The 25,202-nt window shown below is 38.9% G+C and overlaps 1 protein-coding gene across 1 annotated transcript in view; it reads right to left on the bottom strand.

Annotated features, from left to right (window-relative positions):
* LOC124804804 (DNA topoisomerase 3-beta-1) overlaps positions 1-25,202 on the bottom strand; it is a 122,255-nt gene that overhangs the window by 24,069 nt on the left and 72,984 nt on the right. The window contains exons 10-11 of the mRNA XM_047265142.1: positions 24,489-24,698; positions 17,387-17,604 (exon numbers count right to left, since the gene is read on the bottom strand). Coding sequence (XP_047121098.1) covers positions 17,387-17,604; positions 24,489-24,698 — 428 coding nt within the window. The remainder of the gene's footprint in view (positions 1-17,386; positions 17,605-24,488; positions 24,699-25,202) is intronic.

The following is a 25,202-nucleotide window of genomic DNA, read 5'->3' as shown; positions in this document are numbered from 1 at the left end:
ATGGTGATTGAAATATCATCCAGAATATGGAAACAACAGTTCAGCTGGAAACATGGAAGTATGCCACTAATGAATACTCTCCCTCACACTTTTAAGTCAATATGCTGGATTAAATTCTGAACTTCTTTGAAGCATCTCATGGAGTGAGGGCACATGAAACTGTTGATGCTGACCCATCCGTCAGATGGTGCTATTCAAGAGGAGTGCAGTATGCAGTAGTACTAGATTTCTTTCTCTCCCTTCCCTTCCTCCATAACATCACAAACAAAGCTACACTGTATATAACCACTCATCACAATTATCCATACAACAAAGATACACACTTGACTTTTGTATGCGTGGTTAGAAGAAGGGAACAGTAAACCATCTCCACTGGGACCTTGCCCACAATGGCAGCGTGAGATTTTTGCATCTGCCCCCAATGCCCGTTACTAAAGTATGAGACTACCTGACTTCAATGCATATAAAAGAAAATCAGTATCTCAGATAAACATCAGTAACCATCTAAACAGTAACTAAAAATGTAACATGTAATAATGAATATCACACACACAGAAAAATCTAACTAACTGTAGCAACACCCATAGACACAAAAACAGGCAATAGCTAACATAAATTGTGTAAATAGTGATTTCTCAACAACAAGAGAGACAAATGGCTTTGGGGATAATGCGATAAATCGGGAACTAAATAAGAGGGAAAGTCATCCAAGGTTCCAGATCAAGAATATCTCTCTCTCTCTCTCTCTCTCTCTCTCTCTCTCTCTCTCTCTCTCTCTCTCACACACACACACACACACACACACACACACACAGAGAGAGAGACACACACATACACACAACTACAGTCTCCGGCAACTAAAACCACACTGCGAGCAGCAGTCTCAGTGCATGATGGGAGTGGCGACTGGGTGGGGGTAAGGAGGACGCTGCAGCAGGGAGGGGGAGGGATGGTATGGTGGACAATGAAGTGCTGCAGGTTAGACTTAGGGGAGGGGAGAGGTGGGGAGGGGACAGGGTGGGGGAAGTAGTGGGAAAGGTGAGAAATAAAAAGACTGGATGTGATGGTGGAATGACAGTTTTGTAGTACTAGAAAAGGAACAGGAAAAGGGCTGGATGGCTGAGAACACGGACTAATGAAGGTTGAGGCCATGAGGGTTACGGGAACGTAGGATGCATTGCAGGAAAAGTTCTTTCCAGTCTCCCGCCATGTCCCAAAGCCCCACTGTCTGACCACAGTGGAGCATTCCCCTTGTAACTCAGTATCACCCAGGACTGAAGCAACTGAATTACATTCTCTGCCAGAGCTTCGACTACCCCTCATCGTGCCCTGAAATGAGAAATCTCCTGCCCACTATCCTTCCCACTCATCCCACAGTGGTATTCTGCCATCCACTGAACCCACACAAAATACTCGTCCATCCTTACACAACCCCTACTCCCAACCCCTTACCTCATGGCTCATACCCCCATAATAGACCTAGATGCAAGATCTGTCACATACATCCTCCCACCACCACTCACTCCAGTCCGGTCACTAACATCACCTATCCCATCAAAGGCAGGCCTACCTGTGAAACCAGTCATGTGACCTACAAGCTAAGCTGCAACCACTGTGCTGCATTCTATGTGGGCATGACAACCAACAAGCTGTCTATCTGCATGAATGGCCACCGACAAAATGTGTCTAAGAAACGAGTGGACCACCCTCTTGCTGAATATGCTGCCAAACATGACATCCTTCATTTCAATGACTGTTTCATAGCCTGTGCCATATAGATCCTTCTCACTAACACCAGCTTTTCTGACTTGCACAGGTGAGAACTTTCTCTGCAATACATCCTATGTTCACGTAACCCTCCTGGTCTCAACCTTAGTTAGTCACTGTCCTCACCCATCCAGCCCCTTTCCTGTTCCCATTCCAGCACTACACAGCTGTAATTCCACCAACACACCCAATCTTTTTACTTCTCTCCTTTCAAGCTACTTCTCTCCCCCTCCCCAACTCTCCCCTCCTCCCTGTCCAACGTGCAGCACTTCACCGTCCACCATCTTCAACATACTATCCCCACCCGTTGCATTTACGTGTGCACGTGTGTGTTTTGGCTATTGTTGATGAAAGCCTTAACGGCCGAAAGCTTTATTTGTGACAGTCCTTTTGTTGTGCTTATCTGGGACTCACCATTTTCACTATATCATGAGTAGCAACTTTCCTTTTCATAATATTGTTACATCCCATCCTGGATTTTCCATTGTTTGATTTTATCAAGGATAAGTATATTTAAAAAGATAAGAAAATGGAGGCAATAAGCAATGAAAGGAAATTTGTTCCTAGGTCAGTAGTTGGAACCAACAAGGGGCAAGCAACTATCTGTGAAGTCCTGAAGAAAACTGGTGCCGACAGGAAGGATATCTAACTGCCAACCATGCAAGCTGTTATTCCACGGAAGCAAATGATTTCACAGGGAGTAAGGTCATGAGGAAGTGTCAGTAGAAGAGAATAGGAAACACTTTTAGAGATCGCAGTCATAGGACATGAATCAAAAGCCAAGGAAATTGACTAAAGAGTGCATAGTACTTTAGCAGGACACTGCACAGCTCAGCAGAGGAAAAAGAATATCACCTCTGTAGTGAACAATGTAAGAGTATAGGTAATCACTCACCATTCAGATGAAGTATTGATACAGAGATTAGCTAGTGAAGAACTAGCAGAATAAATAACCTGGTTGAGGTGATGTGTGATAATAAGACTGACTAATGTAGATTTCGGATAATGTCATTCCTCAAAATTAACAGGCTAGCACAAAAGGAATTAATCTCATTACTGCAGAACACCTCAACTAAATGGTGTGTGACCTTTATTTGTATCATTTCTAGATTCCGCTCAGAACTTTTCAGTTCTGAATGTTAGGTTCATTATGATGTGGCCATCATTTCATTAATCATCATAGTTATTGGGGTATTTACCTGAAAATAAGACACACTGTGAAATTAGAAAAAGTTTGTGATGAAAAATAGGGGTCGCTATGATTTTGTGTCTGGTGCATATTATATATGAAGTTTAGTATATATATGGAGTTTTTCTTTCGACTTGGTTGGAGATCTCTATCTGTCAGCAATCTCAAGAAAACTGATCTTATGTAACGCACTCATTTGTGATCGCACCACATCAGCAATAGAGCCAAAGTGAAATATACAGAACATTGCTCATGTTTCATAAATGGTTTGAGATACCAAAATGAGATTTTGGCAAATCATAACACACAAAGAGGAGAGTATTTTTCCAAATGGTTATTGTGCAAAACTTCATTATCTGTTATGATATTCCACTGAGTACAGACATTTCTGATGAAAGAATATAATTTTAAGGGCTATTGTTAGCTGGTGAAATGAAAAATGCTATGGGTTTTGGAACAACATAAGTGAAGTCATTACACATTTATTTTATACCGAGGATGTGGTTTTTCATAAAATGCTGACTTTACTTTTCCCCAGTTCATCATATAGTGAACTTAGTAAACCAGTTTTTCACAACTCTCTCGCAAGTATGTCTGCACAACATGTTAGTTAGGTTAGACTGTGTAAACTCAGCTGAGTGTTAGCAAAAGGAGCAAATTTTAATATGGCAATAACACAAATGTGTAGGTTTTACTCAAACTTTCCCACTCATGACTCTTCTCTGAAAGTTACAAATGGTTAATCAACCACGTGAAAATAAATCACTGCATTTTCAGCAGAATTCTTTTTAGGTACTAAACAAAGAAGAGGTGACGGATCTTTCTGAATGGTCACAATGCAAGTGTGGGTGTGGAGAGGCCCCACTTAATATTTACCAAAAATGTGAGTTTAGGCTTCAGTTTAGAACGGCACTTCCCCTCCAGCATTTGGCATTTCCTCTACAGCACTGTGAGTGACCCCCCCCCCCCCCCCCTCCATCAGCTGCTCTCCCCCCATGATTCCCCAGCCAACTGTGCATCTATCGGTTACAGCATTTTGTGCCACTATACCTGATATGTTCTAAAATGCTGCACATAAAAATGGGGTTTTCTGGTGGTCATCCCTTGGATTCTATTGGTGATAAAAATGTAGGGTCAAGTGTTTTGAATATCTCTTGGGCTAGGAATCATTTGTATACTCAACAGAAGGATCATCTTAGTGTCCCCACCGGATCAAAGTACGAATATTACGCACGTCCTCCTGCTTAGTCAAATGGAGCAAATTGGTCGGTTCTTTTTGCATTTGATGTGGTCTACAGTGGATTGATGGAACTTTGGAGGCAAAATTATTTCATGGGCTGTTCCTCCAAAAACCTTGAGAAAATGTGTCACTGTCACTGGTGAACCAAAACCTAGTTGCAGATTTTGAGACGGCTATATGCAGCAAATGGCTGTAATTTTTCAGACGTGTTCCTAACATCACGATCTCGAACAACCTTGAAAATTTTTGCGTGTTTCTGAGACACAGAGGTTCAAAGCTAGCCTCTAGTACACATAAAATAAGCACGTAAAATCCATTGTGAGGTAAAAACATAGTTTATAAAGTGATGTACCACAGAGAAATACACTGTAAAATGTCTTTGTTATCATCTGGAAACCCCATGTTGAAGCACATCAATTTTTTTTTCTCTATTGGAGCACAAATAAGGCAAATATGTTTCTGTTTATTTTAAAAGATTCTGACTGAAAAATGGGGTACCAATTGCCTCATTTTACCTTCCTTATGCTGAGAGAGAAGAAGACTGTGGCAGTGAGACTGAAAAATAATAAATACTGGAAGATAGTCGAGAGTGGTTGCGTTATAGAAAGAGTGCAGCAGACACTGGCAGTGTGAGAGAAAGAGAGCAAAACATAGTTGACAATGACAAAACAGTGCTAGGAAAAGAGTGAAGGAGACAGAACCACAAGGCAAGGGGGGGGGGGGGGGGGAGATAAAGAATAAGAGAAAATGGAAGTGGATGAGAGCCAGTGATAAAGAGAGACAGAGTACATGAAAATGACAAGGAGGGAGAGGGAGGGAGGGAGGGAGGGAGGGAGGGAGGGAGGGAGGGGGGGAGGGAGAGGGAGAGGGAGAGGGAGGGGGAGGGGAGAGAGAGAGAGAGAGAGAGAGAGAGAGAGAGAGAGAGAGAGAGAGAGGCAGTAGGAAGGAAGGAAGGAAGGAAGGAATGAGATATTAGCAGTAAGAGAGAACAAGAGGGAGACAGTGGGAGTGAGACGATCAGTAGTAGTATGACAGAACAAAGGAGATTGTGGCTGTGAGACAGGAGACAGTGACAGAGAGACACAAAGAAATAATGGCAATGAGTTGGGCTGAATGAATGAGTGAGTGAGAAAAGGCAACTGAGAGTGGACGGATATGATCGACTTACAGTGACAGACTAATAAGTGTGAGCGAGTTACAGCTAGGGGAGCTTGTGGGACTTTGAAGTGAGAGTCATGATAAAAGAAGCACGAGTATGTCAGCGTGTCAAGTTTTTGGGAAAGGTGCTGAGGAAGGCAGAATGAGGCAGCTGATACCCCACTTTTCACTTAGAGTCTTTTAAAATAAACATTAATATATTGGCATTTTTTTGTGCTCTAAAAGAGAGGTTTGGCAGAAGTTTCCTCCAGCAAATTCTCACTTTATTACTGATCCTATCAAGCATGTAAATGGATTTAGTCTCCCCAGAAAACTGAGGATAGCTCTGAATCAATTCCATATAGGGCATGAAAGGTGTGGTGCTTGTTTGTATGACTGGGGGTTCAAGGATGCTCTGACATATCACTGTGGGATAATTGTGCAAACTACACAGCACCTGATTGAGGAGTGTTTGTAATAAATTTCCTGGTGGCCTTTAAGGACTGCATTTGGTAACACCAAGATCTGGTTAAGAGACTTAGCTATTCAGCTACAAAATGTGTGTGTGTGTGTGTGTGTGTGTGTGTGTGTGTGTGTGTGTGTGTGTGTGTGTCTGTGTGACTGCGTGTGTGCGCTTTTTTTAAAATATTACGTTTGTTTTTATACTAGGTATATTTAACCATTTATATAAGAAAGTATAAGATAGTAAAATGACAATATAAATGTCCAGCTTGGCAAGGAAAGAATGTGTAACAAGATCACTGGAAACTATTCAGTTCACTGGAGAACTGTTCATGATAGAGAGAGATTAGTGGAATTATGCAGAGCATTCAGCCTGGTTCTAATGCGAGCTGCTTTCAAATGTACCTAGAAAATGTAACAAAACATCCAGAACATTTAAGCTTCTGAGGAATTTCAACCTAGACTCAGATCACAATATTTGAAGATCAAAGTTTGACTAATTCCAAGAAATATCAAGAAGGTTACTCCCAGAAAAAAATTAAGTTTGACAGATACAAGCTAATGAATAATGAGCAACCAAGAAGTCACTCACAAGTTGGAAATCTTAAACCCAGAGAATGAGAACAACTACAAGGGGTTATAGTCAGAGCAGCTAAGGAGGCTGTCCCACTCATCAAATAAAGATGACATTCTCGGCAGAAATGGAATTGCCAGAAAAATGAACTGAACAGGGTCAACTTCCTAAATGCAAGAAAATCACCTACATGTGGGGTAAAGCATGCATTTCATAAGAATCCATTGGTATCCTCTCCAGAACCTACAGTTGAAAGATTCCAAAGGGAAACTACCTCACAGTGACAAAGTTAATTGCCAGATTCTGGCAAGTTATTCTGAAACTATCTTCAACTGTGTGGCTCCAGAGGCTGAATTTCTTTATGAAAATAACCCAAACATCCATCCACATTCATCTCCAACCATGAACGAAGAAAACAGTAAGATCATTATGAAGGATAATGATGCAATGGGTGAAGAACTGATAATTGCTGGACTTTGGAAACATGCAGTGGATAATGCAATTGATAGACTTTTTGCAGTTAGAAATCTGGAAAAGCAGAAAACCAGTGGATGGCCATCTGCCACAATTCATCCACTACATAAGAAAGGTGACAGAACAGATGTGGACAACTACCATGATATCACTTCCCTGGTAGCAACTTACAAGATGCTCTCAAAAGCTCTGCACAGTAGGGCATAACAGCAAATCAATCCACAATCCAGGAATACCAAGGGATTTTTAGGAAGGGATGATCATGTGTTGAGAAGATTATGAATCTGAAGTCCATCCTTTTATATCTGTAACTCACGATCATGGAATTTGTGGTGAGTTACGTTGATTTCACGAAAGTGTAAAACTCTATTGACTGTACCATCTTATTTCAAATACTTGAAGAGTTTGCCTTAGATAAGACAAAAGTGATTATCCAGTAAACCCTGACCAACACTACACCTAAAGTGATGTTCAGAGGAGAGATGTCTGATGCCTTTCAAATCAGGACAGGCGTGAGACAAGGAGATGGAATATCATCTCTGTTTATGTTTCAGAAAAGGTCATCAGATCATGGCATAAAGTAGCATTTGCAGATGATCTAGTCACCTTTTTCGACTCCATAGACACTGCAGCAAAACAGCTTGAACAACTGAAGACACAAGCAGCAATGGCTGGGCTTAAAATATCCTTTGAGGGGGTGCACTCTTTATGACAAATGCAAAATCAGTGCCAAGAGAACTGGAGGTCGGACTACAGAAATTAAGCATGGAGGAAAGTTTAAATATTCAGGTGAATGGACGGAGCCTAACCTATCAGAGAAAGAAGCATTCATGTCATGCAGCAACAAAATAAAGTGGCATAACAACTAATTAAAGGCACCTACAATAATGGAGAAATATTCTTACATGCCAAAATTAGGCCTCTTGCACTGTTATTTGGCTGGAGGCTCTACATGCAGCAGAGACTTACATTGAGCAAGAAAGGTAATGGATAAACTTGAGGCCATAGAAGAAAAAAAAAATTCAGAAAAATCCTGGGCTCCACCACAAAAAACACAAGAGTACAGAAGGCATCACCACCACAAACTACATAACAATGTGGAGGAGATAATGACACAATGCAAATAAGAAGTATTGTCTTTTATGGCCATGTGACACCAATATGTTTGTAAAGGATATCTAAAAGGATATTAATCTACTTTCAAAATAGGAAAACCATAGGGGCATGGTTCACTGAAGTTGATAAAGATCTACAAGAACTGGAAATTTCGCCTACAGATATCCATGAGCATGATCTGCTTGAGGAGAAGCTACAAACACACCAAGGTTTCCTACAATCCTGGAGGTGAATTTTCTTTCCACATCATGAAAATGTGGTGGATCTAAAGGTTAATTTCTTTGCTGTTTTTGAGATTAGTCAGTAGTTGCTGGTTGGCTAAGACTGTAAGGCAACTCCTGCATGTTACCAAGATAGGTGGTATGTTTGTGCAATGAAGGCAATTAACACAACTTTTTTCTCACAATTTATGTAGAATATACTCTGAGTTCAAACACAATTAAGTATGTCAAACAGGATGACAACAATCATGGACCTCAAAAACATCAGCCATGCAAAGCACATCTAGTACTTTTCTCTCACTACATCCTAAAATCCATGGATCAAGGCAGTCAGATGGATGCAATATTTTTTGACTTCTGGAAAGCATTTGATTCAGTACCACACCAACACTTATTAACGAAAGTACCGCCATGTAGGGTACCAGAGTATGGACGTAGATGTAGACTCTTGGATATAGATATGGCGAATTTCACATGTACCATAAAGCAATCTACCATGATTGGCTTTTATGGTCATATATGCTGGGATATGTCACAACAGCTCGAGCACATTTGCTTCTATCAGTACTCAAGAGTAAAGTTCTTATTAGTTTCACATTTTTTTTTTTTTTTTACCATTGGATTACTTCTATTCCTTGTAATTATTGGCTATACTTAAAAAATATTGCAGATATTTGTCTGTTCGTAATGACTTTCACACTGTTTACTTGTCAATCACTACATTGGCACCCCATGTTTAACTATAAATGGGGTACACATTCCTATAAAGTAACTCATAACTGAAAGCATGATAATGTTACGATGTTTTGATGCATTATCATTACAACTGTGTTGTGAAAAACATCACAAAGCACATCAAAAGGTTGCTATATTAATACTTATTCTGCCAATGACAAGATATGTACAATACTCTGTCACAAATTTAATTTTCCAACAAAATGACTGAAATAATATTAGTCTTATTAAATTTCATTCATTGTGAAATTAATGAAAGAGTATATGAGTATTTCTACCACTCTAGATAATAAAAATGCTTTAGTTGTTACCTGCAGATGCATAGATCCACTGTGGCATGTAGCTTACATTCTAAATATTATTCAACAATTTTGTTATTTATGGCAGTATACATAAGAATTCATACTTTGTAAAAGTTGTCTGTAAGTAGGTATTGCATTTTCTACATTACCTTAGACATCTGGATGATCACACGCTATAAGGACAGAGAACTTTAGTAATGGTGTTTTTATTTTATTTTAAAATGTATTTATAAGCACTGCTATGAAAATACACTTTTAGTAACTGTTATAAAAATACATCACTGTACATATCATAGAAAATGTACTAATGTTTGTGAAAATTGTGGTGCCATAAAGAATAGTCAAAATAAATCCAACCTCCAAAGACATACAGAACAGCGTAACAACAATAAATGATTACGGTTGTAGACAAAACGTACACCTTTATCCGGCAGTGTGTTCTCTTGTGAGTGGAAAAACTGGTGCACACCAAGCTTATTCAGAGGAGGGGAATGTGAATATGTCCCACTTTGGACAAAGAGCATAACATTAACAAGCGAGTTTGAATGGGGGCATAATGGTCAGCCTTCAGGAATTGGCTACATTAAATAATGACATTTGAATCTGTACAGGAAATACTGCTATGAACCTTATGGCTGTATGCATCCAATTGATGCATGTAAGTCATACACAGCAATGAGGATGAACTAGAACACACGAGTCCCAAAGTAAGACAACCACAACCCTGGCTGGACACATAGCCGTAATAGACTCTATAGCTTAATTGCAGTCAGTGGCATGTTAATAAGGGCACTGTGGAGCTGGAGCACCCCCTATTTCCCCTTGATACTACTGAAATGAAATGACAGAGTGTCATTCCTCCTTTAATTCTTTCTTTATATTTGTTGAAGGTACAATTCTTAAGCTTAACCTGTTAGTAGACATCAGTTTACGAAGTTTACAAAGTTCAAATGTGAACTGTATACTTCAAAGAATATTGCTCCATGATGAATTTAACTTGTCATGTAAATGCAAATACGTCCACAAACATAGTTCAACATTTAACAAGTGTCTGTGGAATGTTATTTGTATGGACACCCCTAGTTACACAAGGTGCTGTTTAACTGTATTGTTTTTATTAACAAACCTGTATGGAATGTGCACATAATATCCACTATGCACTCAACAAGGACATGTGATACAGTCGTAATGGAACAGGACATATAACAACAAGATTTTTTTGAAGATGCGATGATATCAGTCTTAACTGTTGAAACTGGCCATTAGGAATAAAGAGTACTGAATGAATCCTTGGTTATTAAATGTTTCTTCTAAGCAAATATAGATTGCTCCTTCTGATCTCTAATTATGAGAAATTTCAAACATTTGTCTCTGACATTATCCCAATGTTCTTCTCAAGGTCACCACAATATGCCCACTCTCAAGAAGCATATGGAGTCAGCACTCCACATCCATTTCCACAAGTGGAACTTCAACATTTGGACCATTAACACAGCTCTAGAAAATTTCCAGCCTTTAAAAAGCAGCCTTACTGAAATTCAGTGGCTGTCTAATGCAGGTTGAACCACTGCAAAGGTAACAGCAGTTTTTTAATTACAATAATTCCAAAATTTGGTTAGAGCTTTTACAGAAGATTGATGCATCATTTTCAAAATTAGAGTGTTTAAGGGGAGTTAGAACGGGGAAATTTTTTTTCACTTTTTTGGATTTTTGTCTCACTATAAAATTTGCAATTTTCACAATAAAATGATTATATATATATATACTCACATGGGAAATATTTTATTTCATTTTTTGAAATATAATCTACACCGGTTAAAAAAATTAGAAGTTTTACGTGCATTACTTCAAGATCTAACGAAATCAGTAATTTAAAAAGAAAGATGATGAAACTTACCAAACAAAAGCGCTGGCAGGTCGATAGACACACAAACAAACACAAACATACACACAAAATTCCAGCTTTCGCAACCAATGGTTGCCTCGTCAGTTCTCCTTCCCTCTTTCCTGACGAGGCAACCATTGGTTGCGAAAGCTGGAATTTTGTGTGTATGTTTGTGTTTGTTTGTGTGTCTATCGACCTGCCAGCGCTTTTGTTTGGTAAGTTTCATCATCTTTCTTTTTAGATATATTTTTCCCACGTGGAATGTTTCCCTCTATTATATTGAAATCAGTAATTTTTTATATAGAAGGCTATCAGTTGCTGTGCTACAAAGGTTAAATTATGTGTTTGTATTGGTAGCACTGTCAGAAACAGTATCGTATCATTTCATAGTATGAATACACATTGCATGTCCAAGTGCTTACATTTTCCCGAGGAAAGGCAACAAATACATTGGTAAATGTCTCAAAAAGTAAAGAATGACACCAAAATGAAGTTTTTTTAAGAAATGTGGTTTTCGTGGTAATAGATTTTTGAGTAAAGGGATACATTGTGTTCAGCAAGTGGCGTGTGAAGTTACAGACAATGAAATACACGCAAACTCTTCAGTATCTAGAGAAACACCCATTAGTACTTCAGAGATTAAAATAAAATGTGATACACAGTTTTCTCAAAATGAAAGTTATGTAAATGGTAGGTTAGGTTATATTCTGATAGATTTACACATCCTAACAAGGATGTTAGGTGAATGAGTGTGTTGTAAAATATGTGGAGGGCCAAAGTTTACAAGAAGACAGTGAGGTATCAAATGGACTAGCCAGGAAACTTATCATTAATTGTGCCAGTTGTAAATATGCTAATTCATTTTGGAATGCTGATAAGTGTAAAGATAATTAATTTGAATCAAATGTTAGTTGGTTTTATGAATTGAGAGCTATTGACAAAGGACACAGTGCAGCAGAAACAATGTGTGCCGTGATGAACATGCCATGCCCACATTGTAAAATCAATAAGTATGCAGGATTTATTGGAGTTGCTGTGGAATCTGTTGCATGTTAGTCAATGAAGGGTGCTGCAAATGAAGCTGTTGGAATAAATGATGGTATGACTGACATACCAGTAGCTTTTGATGCATTTGGCAGAAGTGCAGCTACAGTTCTATGAATTCTGTTGCTACGGTGACCAGTGTAGATACCAGAAAGACAACAGATTTCCAGATTTTAACCAAACATTGTTATAAGTATAAATCACTGAATGAAAAATGGCATATCTGTGACAGAAAATTATGAAGGAACACGTGGTGGTATGGAGGCCTCTACAGCTATTGAAATTTTTAGTCTATCTTTGAATGGAAGTGGAGTGTGTTACACCAAGTTCTTTGGTGATGGAGACTCAAAAGCAAATAACAGTGTAGTGGTCGCTCAGCCTTATGGTTTGAAGATTATCACAAAACTGGAATGTGTTGGTCATGTCCAGAAGAGGATGGGCACCAGGTTGAGAAAGTTGAAACAAAGTCTGAGAGACAAGAAACTTTCTGATGGTAAAACCGTAAGAGGTAGGCTGACAGACAAAATGATGTATGAACTACAGCAGTATTATAGGATGGCCATTAGAAATGATACTGAGAATTTGCTGAAAATGAAGCAGGCAGTATGTGCTAACTTCTTCCACAGACTATCAACTGATGAAAAACCAGTACACCCTTTGCCCTCCTAGACCTGATTCATAGTGCAATTACTGCAATGCCCAGTACTCAAACAGTTCATACTGCCATAAACATTTCACCCCAGCAGCAGTCATGGATATCTTAAAATCTATTTACAGAGACCTGGCAAATCCTGAATTACTGAAGAAGTGTCTGCATGGTCAGACTCAAAATCCCAATAAGTCGTTCAATAATCTTATATGGACTTGCTTACCAAAAAATATTTTTGTTGGAATGAAGACACCGAAGTGGGGGGGTCAGTGATGCTGTTATTGCTTTTAATGATGGTAAGATTGGCAGAGTGAAAGTGCTACAGCGTATGGGAATTAATCCTGGAGCAAATTGCATCAGAGAACTTGAACAGGTGGACAAGGTTCGCATTGATAAAGCAGAGTATGCAGCACAGTTGGCCACTAAGAAGTCCAGAAACAAGAAAAAACTTTGAAAAAGATCAAGAGGGTGATATACAGTATGGCACAGGGTGCTTCTGAGTGACTAAAAATCAAAAGTTGAGCATATATTAAGTGAGTTACAGTCTTTTGAAACTTCAGAACCCGTTCCCGAAATTTTACATTTTCTGTTGCATTTTTCCCTGATTCTCAGAAACCACTTCAAGTAGAGTATTCAAATTTTCAGGGAGTAATAACATACATATCCTCAGTCTACTGAACTAAAAGAAGAACATAATGTTATGTATAATTAAAATTATTTAGGATAACATACAAAAAAGTACACAAAATTTTAACCATGTAATTAAAAAATTGTATTTCGGAAAGCAGTGGCTGAAATGCAATTATTAATTATTCCAGTTCAGCAGACTCAGAAGGTACAGATTAATGTCCTGTAAAAGTTTCATGTCAATGGCTATAGTGGTTCCTGAATTAACGGGAACCCAAGTCACTAAATTTAACATTGTCAGGATAATGCATTCCAACTCTCCTTAAAGTTAATTTCTATATATAAAGGCAATGTCCTGACTGAGTGAATGACTCATCAACACCCAGCCCAAACCGATAAGGACAGAAACTTGAAATTTGGAGAAGGTGTGGAACTTACATTGTAGGCATTTTTTAAAAAAATGAATTTTCAAAATTCTGACCCTTAGGGGGTGAAATAGGGAATGAAGAGTTTTTTTGAAAAATGTCACTATTAAGGCAATTTTGAAGCTAGGCCTATGAAAATTGGTATTTGGTTTCTCAGTGAGAAATAAAAAAATATGTGTTCCAGTGTTTTCACAAATTTAACCCTATGGGGGTTAAATAGTGGGTGAAAGCTCTTTTTGAAAATGTATTATTATTAAAGAACTACCGAAGTATTTTGAAAGCCACATCTATGAACGCTGGTCACTGACCTCTCGCTTACAAATACAAAAATCAGTGTTTTTGGACACTGAACCCCTAAAGGGGTGAAATAGGGGATGAGATTTTTTTATCAAAATATTTTATTATGAAAGCATTTTTAGCTGAATCTATGGAAATTTAAATTTGGAGTCTCAGTTAGAAACAAAAGATACATGTTTAACAGTTGGGGGTTGTACATTTTCTTGTACAAATGAAAACAAGAATGGATTTCCTTTTTAAATGAATAGATCAAGCTCGCATTGTAACAATTTAGGTACAGTAAGGAAAAGAATGTCTGATTTTGTTCTGTTAGAGTTTTATCAATTTTCTCAATAAGCTTTCTTTTACACGTTTTTGTTTCCTTTTACACATCCTTAAACCACAGGGTAAAAATTTTCTGGATCAGTTCCACCACTGGTTTCAAGTATGAGCTGCCACTACCTGCAGCAATGGTTCAACAATGGAGCACTGTAATAGGTGTGTCATAAACTAATAGCTTGCATGGTAACACACAAACTTCCCTCGTCCAAAAACTACAAATGTCCCAGACTGCTGAAGTGAAAGCTGTCATTGATTTGATGAGTGGCTGAATGTATTGTTGCCAATTAACAATTCACCCTCAATGAAGTATCAGTTCATCCTTGTTCACAACAGCAGTCATATACAAGTTCAATCCTACAGTGGACCACAATCCAGCAAGTCTGCATAGTTAGACAGCACAACAGAAAAATGTCAAATATAGTGGTCTCAAATGCCACTAGATATAAAATGTTGACTATATATACTGAAGAGAAACATGAACAGCAACAGCCATATCAGGCAGGTTTTGGGGTTCAAAGCACTGTCTCTACTTTACACAACTTTAAAGGTCATATTACAAAGGGCACTTTTAATCATCTACAGCAAAAATATACCTTCCACTCCCAGGTGGTTCATATCTCCCAAATACATCTTTGTAGAGATTGCTGAATAGTAAGAGCATGGACCATGAACATAAGGAGTAAAAGGCAGAAGTGTGTACTGTCATCCCCCACAGAGCAGCATGTCCAACTGATGAACAATGAAAGTCTCCCTCAAATTGCCTTAAAGGGTTGATGTTCTTTGCGTGTATGCCTTACCCTCTAGTTACAGAATGCAGGTTACTTTGAGCAATTGAGAAAGTAATTAAGAAATAGAACTTACTTTCTAGTGGCATAGTACATATTGTATAGGTAAGTGCATTTGGGTACCAGTCATACAGCTTACAGATGTTAGCGAATCTGTAGGCTGAGACAAAAATGTCAGTAACAGTGGACTAAACTTACATCAGCAGTTACCATTAAAAAAGATAGTGAATTAGTTTGGTTCAAGCTATTATCCTAACACTTCCTGGCCCCATTTGGAAAGAAAAAGGCACGTATTTCACAAAGATGATAGATGGCAATGCTTCTCTGGTCTACATGTTCACTTAACCATGTCCCCACAAAATGGGGCTGAAATGTGTTCAATTGGCAACTTGTTTGTCACAGTCCTCCAGAAAAAGTTTTTAATTCTCTGCAGATCTTAATACAAACCGTGTGAAGAGAGGTTCTCCAGAAGCATATTGAAAGACACTTTGGCTCCATGTCGTGGCAATGAAAGACTGATTGTATCATGAATTTTTCAAAGCAGAGATCATACGCATTCTATTATTCCTACAATATAACAGAAGGAAAGTTGCTACTCACCATACAGCAGAGATGCTGAGTCGCAATAGGCACAAAAAGAAGATTCATATAATTATAGCTTTTGGCCTTACACACACACACACACACACACACACATAAACGCAACTTGCACACACGTCTGTAGTCTCAGAGAGCTGAAATCACACTGCCTCTCTGAGACTGCAGACGTGTGTGCAAGTTGCGTTTGCATGAATGTGTGTGTGTGCGCGCGCGCATGTGCGTATGTGTGTCTACTGCTGACAAAGGCCTTAATGGCCAAAAGCTATAATTGTGTGAATCTTTTTGTTGCGCATATTGTGACTCAGCATCTCCGCCATATGCTGAGTAGCAACTTTCCTTCTGTGGTATTACATTCCATCCTGGATTTTCCATTGTTTGATTCTATTATTCCTACATTTTTGTGCTGTTTTGTATGTAATATACTATTTAATATAAGGGGTAATCACAAAGTTTCCCTTTGGGAGCCTTACTATAACATGTATGCAATCAGCGAAACTCCAATGTGGATATATAAACACCGACATGTAGGGAAGGGATTAGTGGGCTGTTTATGCCTTTCTGATATGCATGCGGTAAATGCGAAAATGTGAACTATGGTGACATTATTACCAAATGCAACAAAACAGAACCAAAATGCTGTCATTCTTTTCATGGCTACAGCAGGACAAACAGTGGCAGACATCCACTGGAGAGTGGAAAATGTATGTGCAGCACGTATGTCGAAAACCACCATTGTGGAATGGTGCGACAAGGAGTGCTGCTGCTTCATTGTAAAGCTTGTCCCCATATAGCAAATGTCACAAAACAGAAGATGCGCCAACTCCAGTGGGAGACACTCGAGCAGCCGCACTATAGTCAGATCTTCCCCCATGCAGTTATCACTCCTTCCGTCCCTTAAAAAAGGTTTTGCAGCATCAACAACCCCCTTCAGATGAGGATGTGCAGCAACAGGACATGGTGCTTTGCCAAACGTGTATTTTCAACCTGGTGCATCGGCAGGATGATTGCCTCAATGCTCACAGCAATTATGCCTGATTAACACACCAATTTGGGATTGTACAACTTTCAAACAGAAACTTTTTGATCGCCTCTTATATTAAGTCACATGTATGACACATCACTGTTTGCAATTTTCACAAACTTTAGTGTAACAAAGTAACTGATAGCCTCATAATTTAGTATAAATTGTGAAAAGCACACAACAGACCTTTAAACAGATATTCTCATGTTAGAAACTTGTTACATTAGCAGTGGCAGAATATGGCACAAAACTGAAGCTGATAAAGCACAAAAATCTGGCACGAACTAAGTAAATGTTGCCAGCTCACACTAATGTACATTTCTAGAAATTGGTAGATTGAAGATAAGCAGTTACAAGAACAAAATTTCAGTTATTACTTGCATGCACAATTATATAGTTCAAGCACAAAATTCAATATCAGTAGCAAAGGTGTGCAGAAATTTGGGTAGGCATGGCCACAAGTAGCAATGTTATTCGCAAAAAGCTGTTCTTCAAAGATTTTAGCAATAAATTACCTGGAGTATGATTTTCCAGAAGAAGCCAAAGGCGAGAATGTCACTTCAAAAAGCTGATCCATTCCTTCAATATTTGTTACAAAATAAAGAAATTTCTGCTTAAATATCTCAACTGTATGAAGAAGAACTGCATTATAATCAGCTTTTCCATGAGCTATAAGATTCAACTGTTCTTCTACAGCAGATCGCATTGTGGGCAAGACCAGCTCCGGATCAATCTAACAAAATGGCAAAAATACAGATAGCTTCAAATATCATACTGTGCTTCAGTTTTGTAATCAGATTTAAAGGCTTCAAAAACAAAAATGCATTCAGCCAACAACAATGAAATACAAACAAATAATATAAAACTGTTAAACACGTAATGTTAAATTCAACATCACATATTGGAGTCCATACAGCCAAAATGAGATGAGACTCCAGTTTAAATGAAACACCACACTTCTCTCTTTTTCTGATACAGGCTGCAAAATGCTTAGACTGCTTTCACAGAATCAATATACCTAAATCACATTCAACAGAATTAATGTTCAGTAAAACACATCACTCTGAGAAATCAGCAATATTAGAACAACATCTGTTGGCTTGCAGCACCTCTCTGCCAAATTTCAAGATGTACATCAAAGTTATTTTAATTTAACAAAACAACAGTCTTTCAGATTTTGATCCCAGATGATAGAAGTTTGAGTTCACAAATCTCTGTTTCCAGTGAGTATTAAATGAGTACACAGTGTCGTTAAATGGCAGTGTACAAAAACAGCTCACAGGAATATCTTTATGGATACTTTAGACCCCCTCCTTTTCTATCCCGCTCTGCAGAAATATAGTACCATTTATGACCATTCACAGCAGAACAAACAAGTGGTTCCTGTGGTCAGTGAACAGATGATCAGAGTGAATAACTGGCTCGGAGCAAAGTCTAGAGAGTAGGAAAAGCTGTTGGAAGTGTGCACAACCAGTCCTCGTAGCAATCTGAATCAGAAAACATAAACATAGACAATGTTGATAACTCTACCATCAATGGCACGTATTGAAGGGTTCAGAGAGTGGTTAGAACTTCTGGATAAGTGCAGCATTCTTGCTTCAGTGGATGGGCTCATGTAACAGGAGAGTGGCGGCATCCTCCACAGGAGCAAGCTGAGGGTGTGATATGAAGCTCGAGTATCTCTGACCTTTCCCACTCAATCAATCAATGCATATGATGACAACACTACCTGTTGCCTGGAATTGAGAGAATTATTTAGTTAACAAGATCTTCTGATCATCCTGGCTGCTATGAAAGTCTTAGCTCATAAAGATATGACAATATATTGAATTGAAATATTATATGACTTAATGACATGCAGTTTTCCTGATGACTGACACTGGAATCTGTGTAGTTGCTTTAAATGAACTATTCATGCCATATTCTTTCAGAAAAAGAGAAATATTTTAAAATGTAACATGAATTTAAGTATTAAACAGTCTTATCTGAAAGTATTTGTCCAGAATGTACCCACATATGAAAATAAAATGTCGATAATGAGTGGCATAGGCAAGAAGAGAGTAGAAGTTGGAAAAATGCTTAAGATTAGAAGGTAGATTGAATAATTAATGAAGAGGTACTGAATTGAATTTGGGAAAAGAATGTTATGGCACAATTTGACTCAAGTAAGGGATCAGTTGATAAAACACTTTCTAAGGCATCAAGGAACAGTCCATTCGGTTATTGATGAAAGAGGGGAGGGGGATAAAAAATGTAGAGGGAGAACAAGTTTTGACTACAGCAAGCATGTACAAGTAGCTATAGATTACAATAAATATGCAGGAATGAATAGGCTTGCAGAGGATATACTGGCATGTAGAACTGAAATCAATCAAAGCCTTTGGACTGAAGACCTCTGCCACAACAATGTACTATACAAAGAAAATCAATCTTTGTCCTCTATTTGAATTATTACTCATGATTTTTTTTTAAATTTTTTATGTTTGCCTTATTGGCTTTACATTTGAAATGAAGATTCATCTTGTTGAGCAGGTATAGGAAAATGGATCAGTTGTGAACAATGAATAAGAGTTTTGACATTTGCACAAGGAATGAAAGGTAACCACAGAAAAATTTGAACTGAAATGTTCAGACAATATTCCAGACATACTCCTGAATGCAGTATCATATTTTTCCTAGTACTGTTTCCTGTTCATTAGGTAAAGGCAAACACGGTCAGGAGGTTGTGAGTAGTTCGTTAATTGTTTTGATAGCACCCATACAAAAAAATCAAAGTTAAAAAAAAAATGTTTACACTATCCACTTATCAACATATGTGTGTGGGTTTAGATGCAGGGGAGGACGAAACTGAGGAATAAGCCTTATGAAACCTTAAACAATAACTCTACTATGACAAGAAATCGAAATTGTAATCAAAATGGCAGTCTGTTCAAAAGTGAACACTGTGAAAGCAAAATCTGCTACTGAGTAATGTTTCATATCATATTGTGTTGATCCTGGCCCCATTCATTGAAACAAGCTCCCATCATCCTCAACATCTTGTCCGCAAGGTGGTTGTGATGTGGCTACCCAAGAGTGTTCCACTCTTCAATAGCAGCCCTCCTGAGGTAATTCACTATATCAGGAAGTATACTGTGAAGACTAATAAGTTTCAACTTGTCCCAAGCATCCTACATGGGTTCATGTCAGCAGGTGCTGTGGGTTGTTCTATTCAGTTGATTTCTTCCTCCTGGAGGAAGGAGTGCACAGTGTGCTCATGCTTTACCATCTTGAAACATTAATCCATTGCAAAAATGCTGACTGCAGGATACTGCACCAACATTTCACAGCCTTCAAATTACTGCCAATAACTGATGAGATGCATTCATGATACTGAACAAAAATATGACCGGCTCACCTCCCTGCTGAACCAGTGGGCCTGCAAAGCTGAAATACGCACTGATCCCTGGCCACCTCCACACTCTTGCACAACAGTCATCGGACATCAGACAAATCCTGCACTTGTCAGTGAAGAGGGTATCACTAATTCAAGTTCCATTTCAGGTGTTGTCTTGCCCACCTCCTTCATGAACCATGGTGTTGGGGCATTTTGTCTCTCATGGCAGTTGTTGAATTTTCAAATAACATCACAAAGCCATGCACTAATTCGACATGCAACTTTCCATGCTGACAACAGTTCTTGTCATAAAGTGACAATGCACATGTGGTCTAAGGTTGAATTGACTCCTCAAGGCTTATAGGAAGACAAGCACTGTACACAGACTGCTTTGTACCATTCACAATTGAAGAGAGAATGCAACCCACCGAACTACTCTGAGAATGCAGGTTGCTTTAATCTCAATAATGCAGGAGTCAGTACATAGTAATTTCCTGTGGTTAAAAGAATATTGAGAAAGCGGTTATCTTTTCTAAACACACACACACCCACACACACTTTATCTACATCAAATCACTCTACACTGAAATAAAGACAACATATATCTGAAAGACCAGTCAATGTACTTAAATTATTTCTGGAAGTTTGACAATAGGATTAACATCCACCCATCTATCAAACTTTTTTAATTAGGAGAAATAACACCATTTCAAATTTACTGAGGCTGTGGAGCCCAGCCAGAAGAAAATGATAGGTGTACACTCGAGCTTTCTTCCCCCCCCCCCCCCCCCCTTTCCTTTAAAAAAAAAAAAAGACCTGAACACTTTGAACAACTAGATATATGACATTCATATTCATAGGACATGTACATTAGTATGCTCTGCAGAAATGATTAGCATTTGAACCATGTCAGAATGCGGGTGCAAGATCAACATTGATTCATGGTGCAACACCACCTACTGGTATAATGTACCTGCACCTTGTTGTGACTCGCCGATCATTCAAAGCGCCGCCGCGCAATTACGCGCGTCCTCTACGTGTGGCACTGTCTGCCAGCCATGTAGCAGCTGCGCCACCAAAGCGGCCAGCCGAGCAGCGGCCGCTAGACTGGGACTCAGTGCTCATTCAAATGCTAACATGTACACATGTCTTGTTTGTCAACTTACACTGTGACTTATATGTGTTGTGTCATTCTGAAATATATTTGTTAAACTTGACGTTATAACACACCTCTCATTGTCGCCATAAACTGAAGGTAATGGATCAGTGTGACTTGAGCAGAGGCACAGGATGCCTCACAGACATAGCACAAACTGTACCTTCAAATCAGTGAGTTTCAAAGAGGGTGCATTATTGGCATGAGAGAATGTGATGCATCCATTCAAGAAATTGCTGCTTGTGTAGGATAAAGCCTTTTGGCAGTGCAACCGGTGTGAGCAGAATGGTTCACGGAAGCTCATAAAACACAACAAGATGGGTCAAGTCACACCACCCAGATAACCCTTTCCTCTGACCTCCCAAGGAGATCGAAACTGCAGGACAAATCTGCATCCTCCTCAGCTCTGGCATAACAAAGGAATAGTGTAACATGTTGTACACTATCAGGAGTGGCAGTCTACCACCATTTACTATGACATGGGTCACGTGCATGTCATCAACTTCTCTGCCTACCACCGAGTGAGGTGGCACAGCGGTTAACACACTGAACTTCCATTCAGGAGGATGACGGTTCAAACCCACGTCTGACCGTCCTGATTTAGTTTTACCGTGATTTCTCTAAATTGCCTCAGGCAAATGCCAGGATGGTTCTTTTAGAGGACACAGCCAACTTCCTTCCCCATCCTTCCCCAATGACGCCGCTGTTTGGTCACCTCTCCCAAATAAACCAACCAACCTCTACCTATCTTTGACAAATGTGAAGAAACATGCTAGATCACAATGGTGTATGGACTGATGTCACAAGGGACAGGAATGGCATTAGATAGTGCTTTCGGATGAATCCAGGTTCTGTTTGTTTGAAAATGTGGGCCACATTTTGGCTTGCCGCAGACAGGGGCAGTGGCATCACAGTGACTGCATTCGCACAAGACCTACATCGCCAACTCAAGGTATTATGGTGTGGAGTGCTATATGGTACATCTTCAAATCACAGATGGTGCAAGCCCAGGGCATCCTTTCTTTACAACACCCCAGATACCATTCTTCAGCAAGACAATGCATCACCAGACTTGTAGCCAATTAAAAATGTGTGGGATATGGTAATATGACAGGTGCCATGCTGTGACACAAAGCAAACCATCACACAAGAATTTTGGAACCAGCTGAACGCAGCATGAATAGCTATACCACAGGATGCCATTCACGCCTTATTCATGTCGATGCCATCATGCATGGAACAAATTATCAGGGCGCATGACGGACCCTGTACTTACTATGCAACAGGAAACATACTGAACTGAGGTGGCTGAAATGCTAATCATTTCTGCAGAACATACTAATGTACATGTCCTATCCCTAGTTGTTCAAAGTGTTCTATATTTTTCTCAACATGATGTACTTAATTCACATTCTCTGTTCAGTTGTCAGTGGTGTTATCCATAGCAATAAGTTATTTTTAATTAATATTCAGTAAATTTTTATTTCTGTTTAAAAATAATGAAGCCTATATCTGCCTCATAAGCAAATACATTAACACGTTAGTACCACACTGGACACAGGTATTTGGCTTGGTTTTACACAGTGGCATTAATTTTTTTTTTCTAAGTAAACTTATTATTTTGGTGTGACTTTGGTTCTTTATGCTCTAACTGCATTACATAGATCTCCCCTCTGACAGTGGATAGTGATTCCAGCTTCTGTGCAGACAAATGGGGGTTGCAAAGTATGATCCAGTCAATGTTCAGATCTGGTAATTATAGGTAACATTCATACAAGTACAGTGTGGTTCAAAAAAACATTTACAAACTGACATGGCACATCTGGCTTACAACAAGGATCAGTAATTACATAAGAACCGGGTGTCACAAATGCCATGATAGGGCACTATAATCACAATACAGTTGGCATCATCAGACAGAAGAGGTTCTGAGAAGTTTGGAAGGTAGGAGACGAGGTACTGGCATAACTGAAGCTGTGAGGACGGGTCATGAGTAGCGCTTGCCTGTGAAAAGCAAAGGTCCCGAGTTCGAGTCTTGGTCTGCACACAGTTTTAATCTGTCAGGAAGTTTCATATCAGCGCACATTCGCTGCAGAGTGAAAATCTCATTCTGGCATCATCGGACACTGCTTAATTGTGCCATACATTCTCTGCATCAGATTTCAGAATGATGGAGCCCCTGCACATTTCAGCAGAGAAATGAGGGTACATCTGCAAGCAAACTTTCCTGGCCACTGGATTGGTCACATTCGGCCAGTCGCATGGGCACCACAATCACACACTCTGTTTCCAATCAATTTTTTCCTGTGGGGGGTATCTGAAGGGCCTTGTGAATGAAACACCTGTTATATCACCGGATGACCTAATGGGCCAGATTGTTGCAGCACCAGCAGCAGCAGTATGTCTTCGAGATACACCAGGTATCTTTGAGAGGGTGTGCTGTTTAATGCAGTGTCGATGTCAGGTGCAACTCGATGTGTCTGCACAAAACTTTGAGTATCTCTTGTAGCGGGCATCAATTGGCAGCACGTGACTTAACAACTGTAATAACATTTAGTAGCCCCAGATGGCCTCTGTGACCTCTGTTTCCTATATGACTACTGATCCTTGCTGTATGCCCAATGTGGTGTGTCAGTTTGTAAATGTTTTTTTGAATCACCATGTATAGGGCTCAATCATATGTTTAGAAGGAAGCTGTCCTTTGGATCGTAACAACACAAGTGATTCAAACTAACAACAAAATGAATATGAAGTTTCAAATGATATTACTATGATGCTACTTGTTACATTGTACATTTTTCTAATGTTTGCAAATGTTCAACAATTTCTGAACAATGTCATGCTGTCCTTATATAAATTATCCACACGTTTGTGCCTGTCATTCTCATTTCAACTGCTACACATATAATGTCCAATTAACACATTTTACTCACACCTAAAATTGAAACACATACACAAAAATAAACATTGAATTTAAAAAATTGTTTCAAAAGGAAGCTGCAAATAAAGAGTTTTTGTACTTATTTCAGGTTTTCTCTTTTTTAAAGTAAACTGAGTGCAGTAGATCAGTAATAGATATACACACCTTCTGATATCCATGTACTAACACAATTCCAAGAGGTGTAGGGATAAGCCTGCGACCAGTTCCCAAAGATACATAATTACGCTGACAAATGTTGTTGATGTGGACAGGAATAGAGGCATCTGTGCCAATCCCATGTTTCTCCATCAGAGTAATTACTTCCGCTTCAGTCAAATAATCAGGTGGGCATGTTTGTCTCTCCACAATTTTTGCCTGAAAAAAGAATAACAGGTTGCACTTAACTAAGAAATTTACAACAGTTAACATCTTTCTAACTCCTCATTTTATGTATTTTCTGTCACTGCTTGGTCACAACACTGATTATCAATATCTTCTCAGTGTACAAATTCCATTACTGTGACTAAATAAAAGGGTGGTTTGGTTGTTTGACACTTTTTTTTTTTTTTAATTTTATTTTTGAAACATGTTCAGTGGTCTATAATATATATTTTGTTGCTTACTATATTAATATATTTCATATATGACAACATTAAAACAAAGAAATTTTTCAGTGTGGTGATAACTCTTAATGAAATTTACTCTCCAGATTTCTCCTCTGAACATGAAAATATTTCGTTGACGCCCACATACATAGGGTGAAACAGTCATCGTAATAAGAGAAATCAGAGCTTGCACAGTAGATTAAAGTGTTCATTTTTCCGCATGCTGTTTGAGAGTGGAACAGTAGAGAAATAGTGAGAAAGTGGTTCGACGAGA

The sequence above is a fragment of the Schistocerca piceifrons genome, chromosome 7, assembly GCF_021461385.2.
Source record: "Schistocerca piceifrons isolate TAMUIC-IGC-003096 chromosome 7, iqSchPice1.1, whole genome shotgun sequence".
NCBI classification, from domain to species: Eukaryota; Metazoa; Arthropoda; class Insecta; order Orthoptera; family Acrididae; genus Schistocerca; species Schistocerca piceifrons.
The sequence above is the reverse complement of the archived record's forward strand: the minus strand, read 5'-3'. Positions and strand labels throughout refer to the sequence as shown.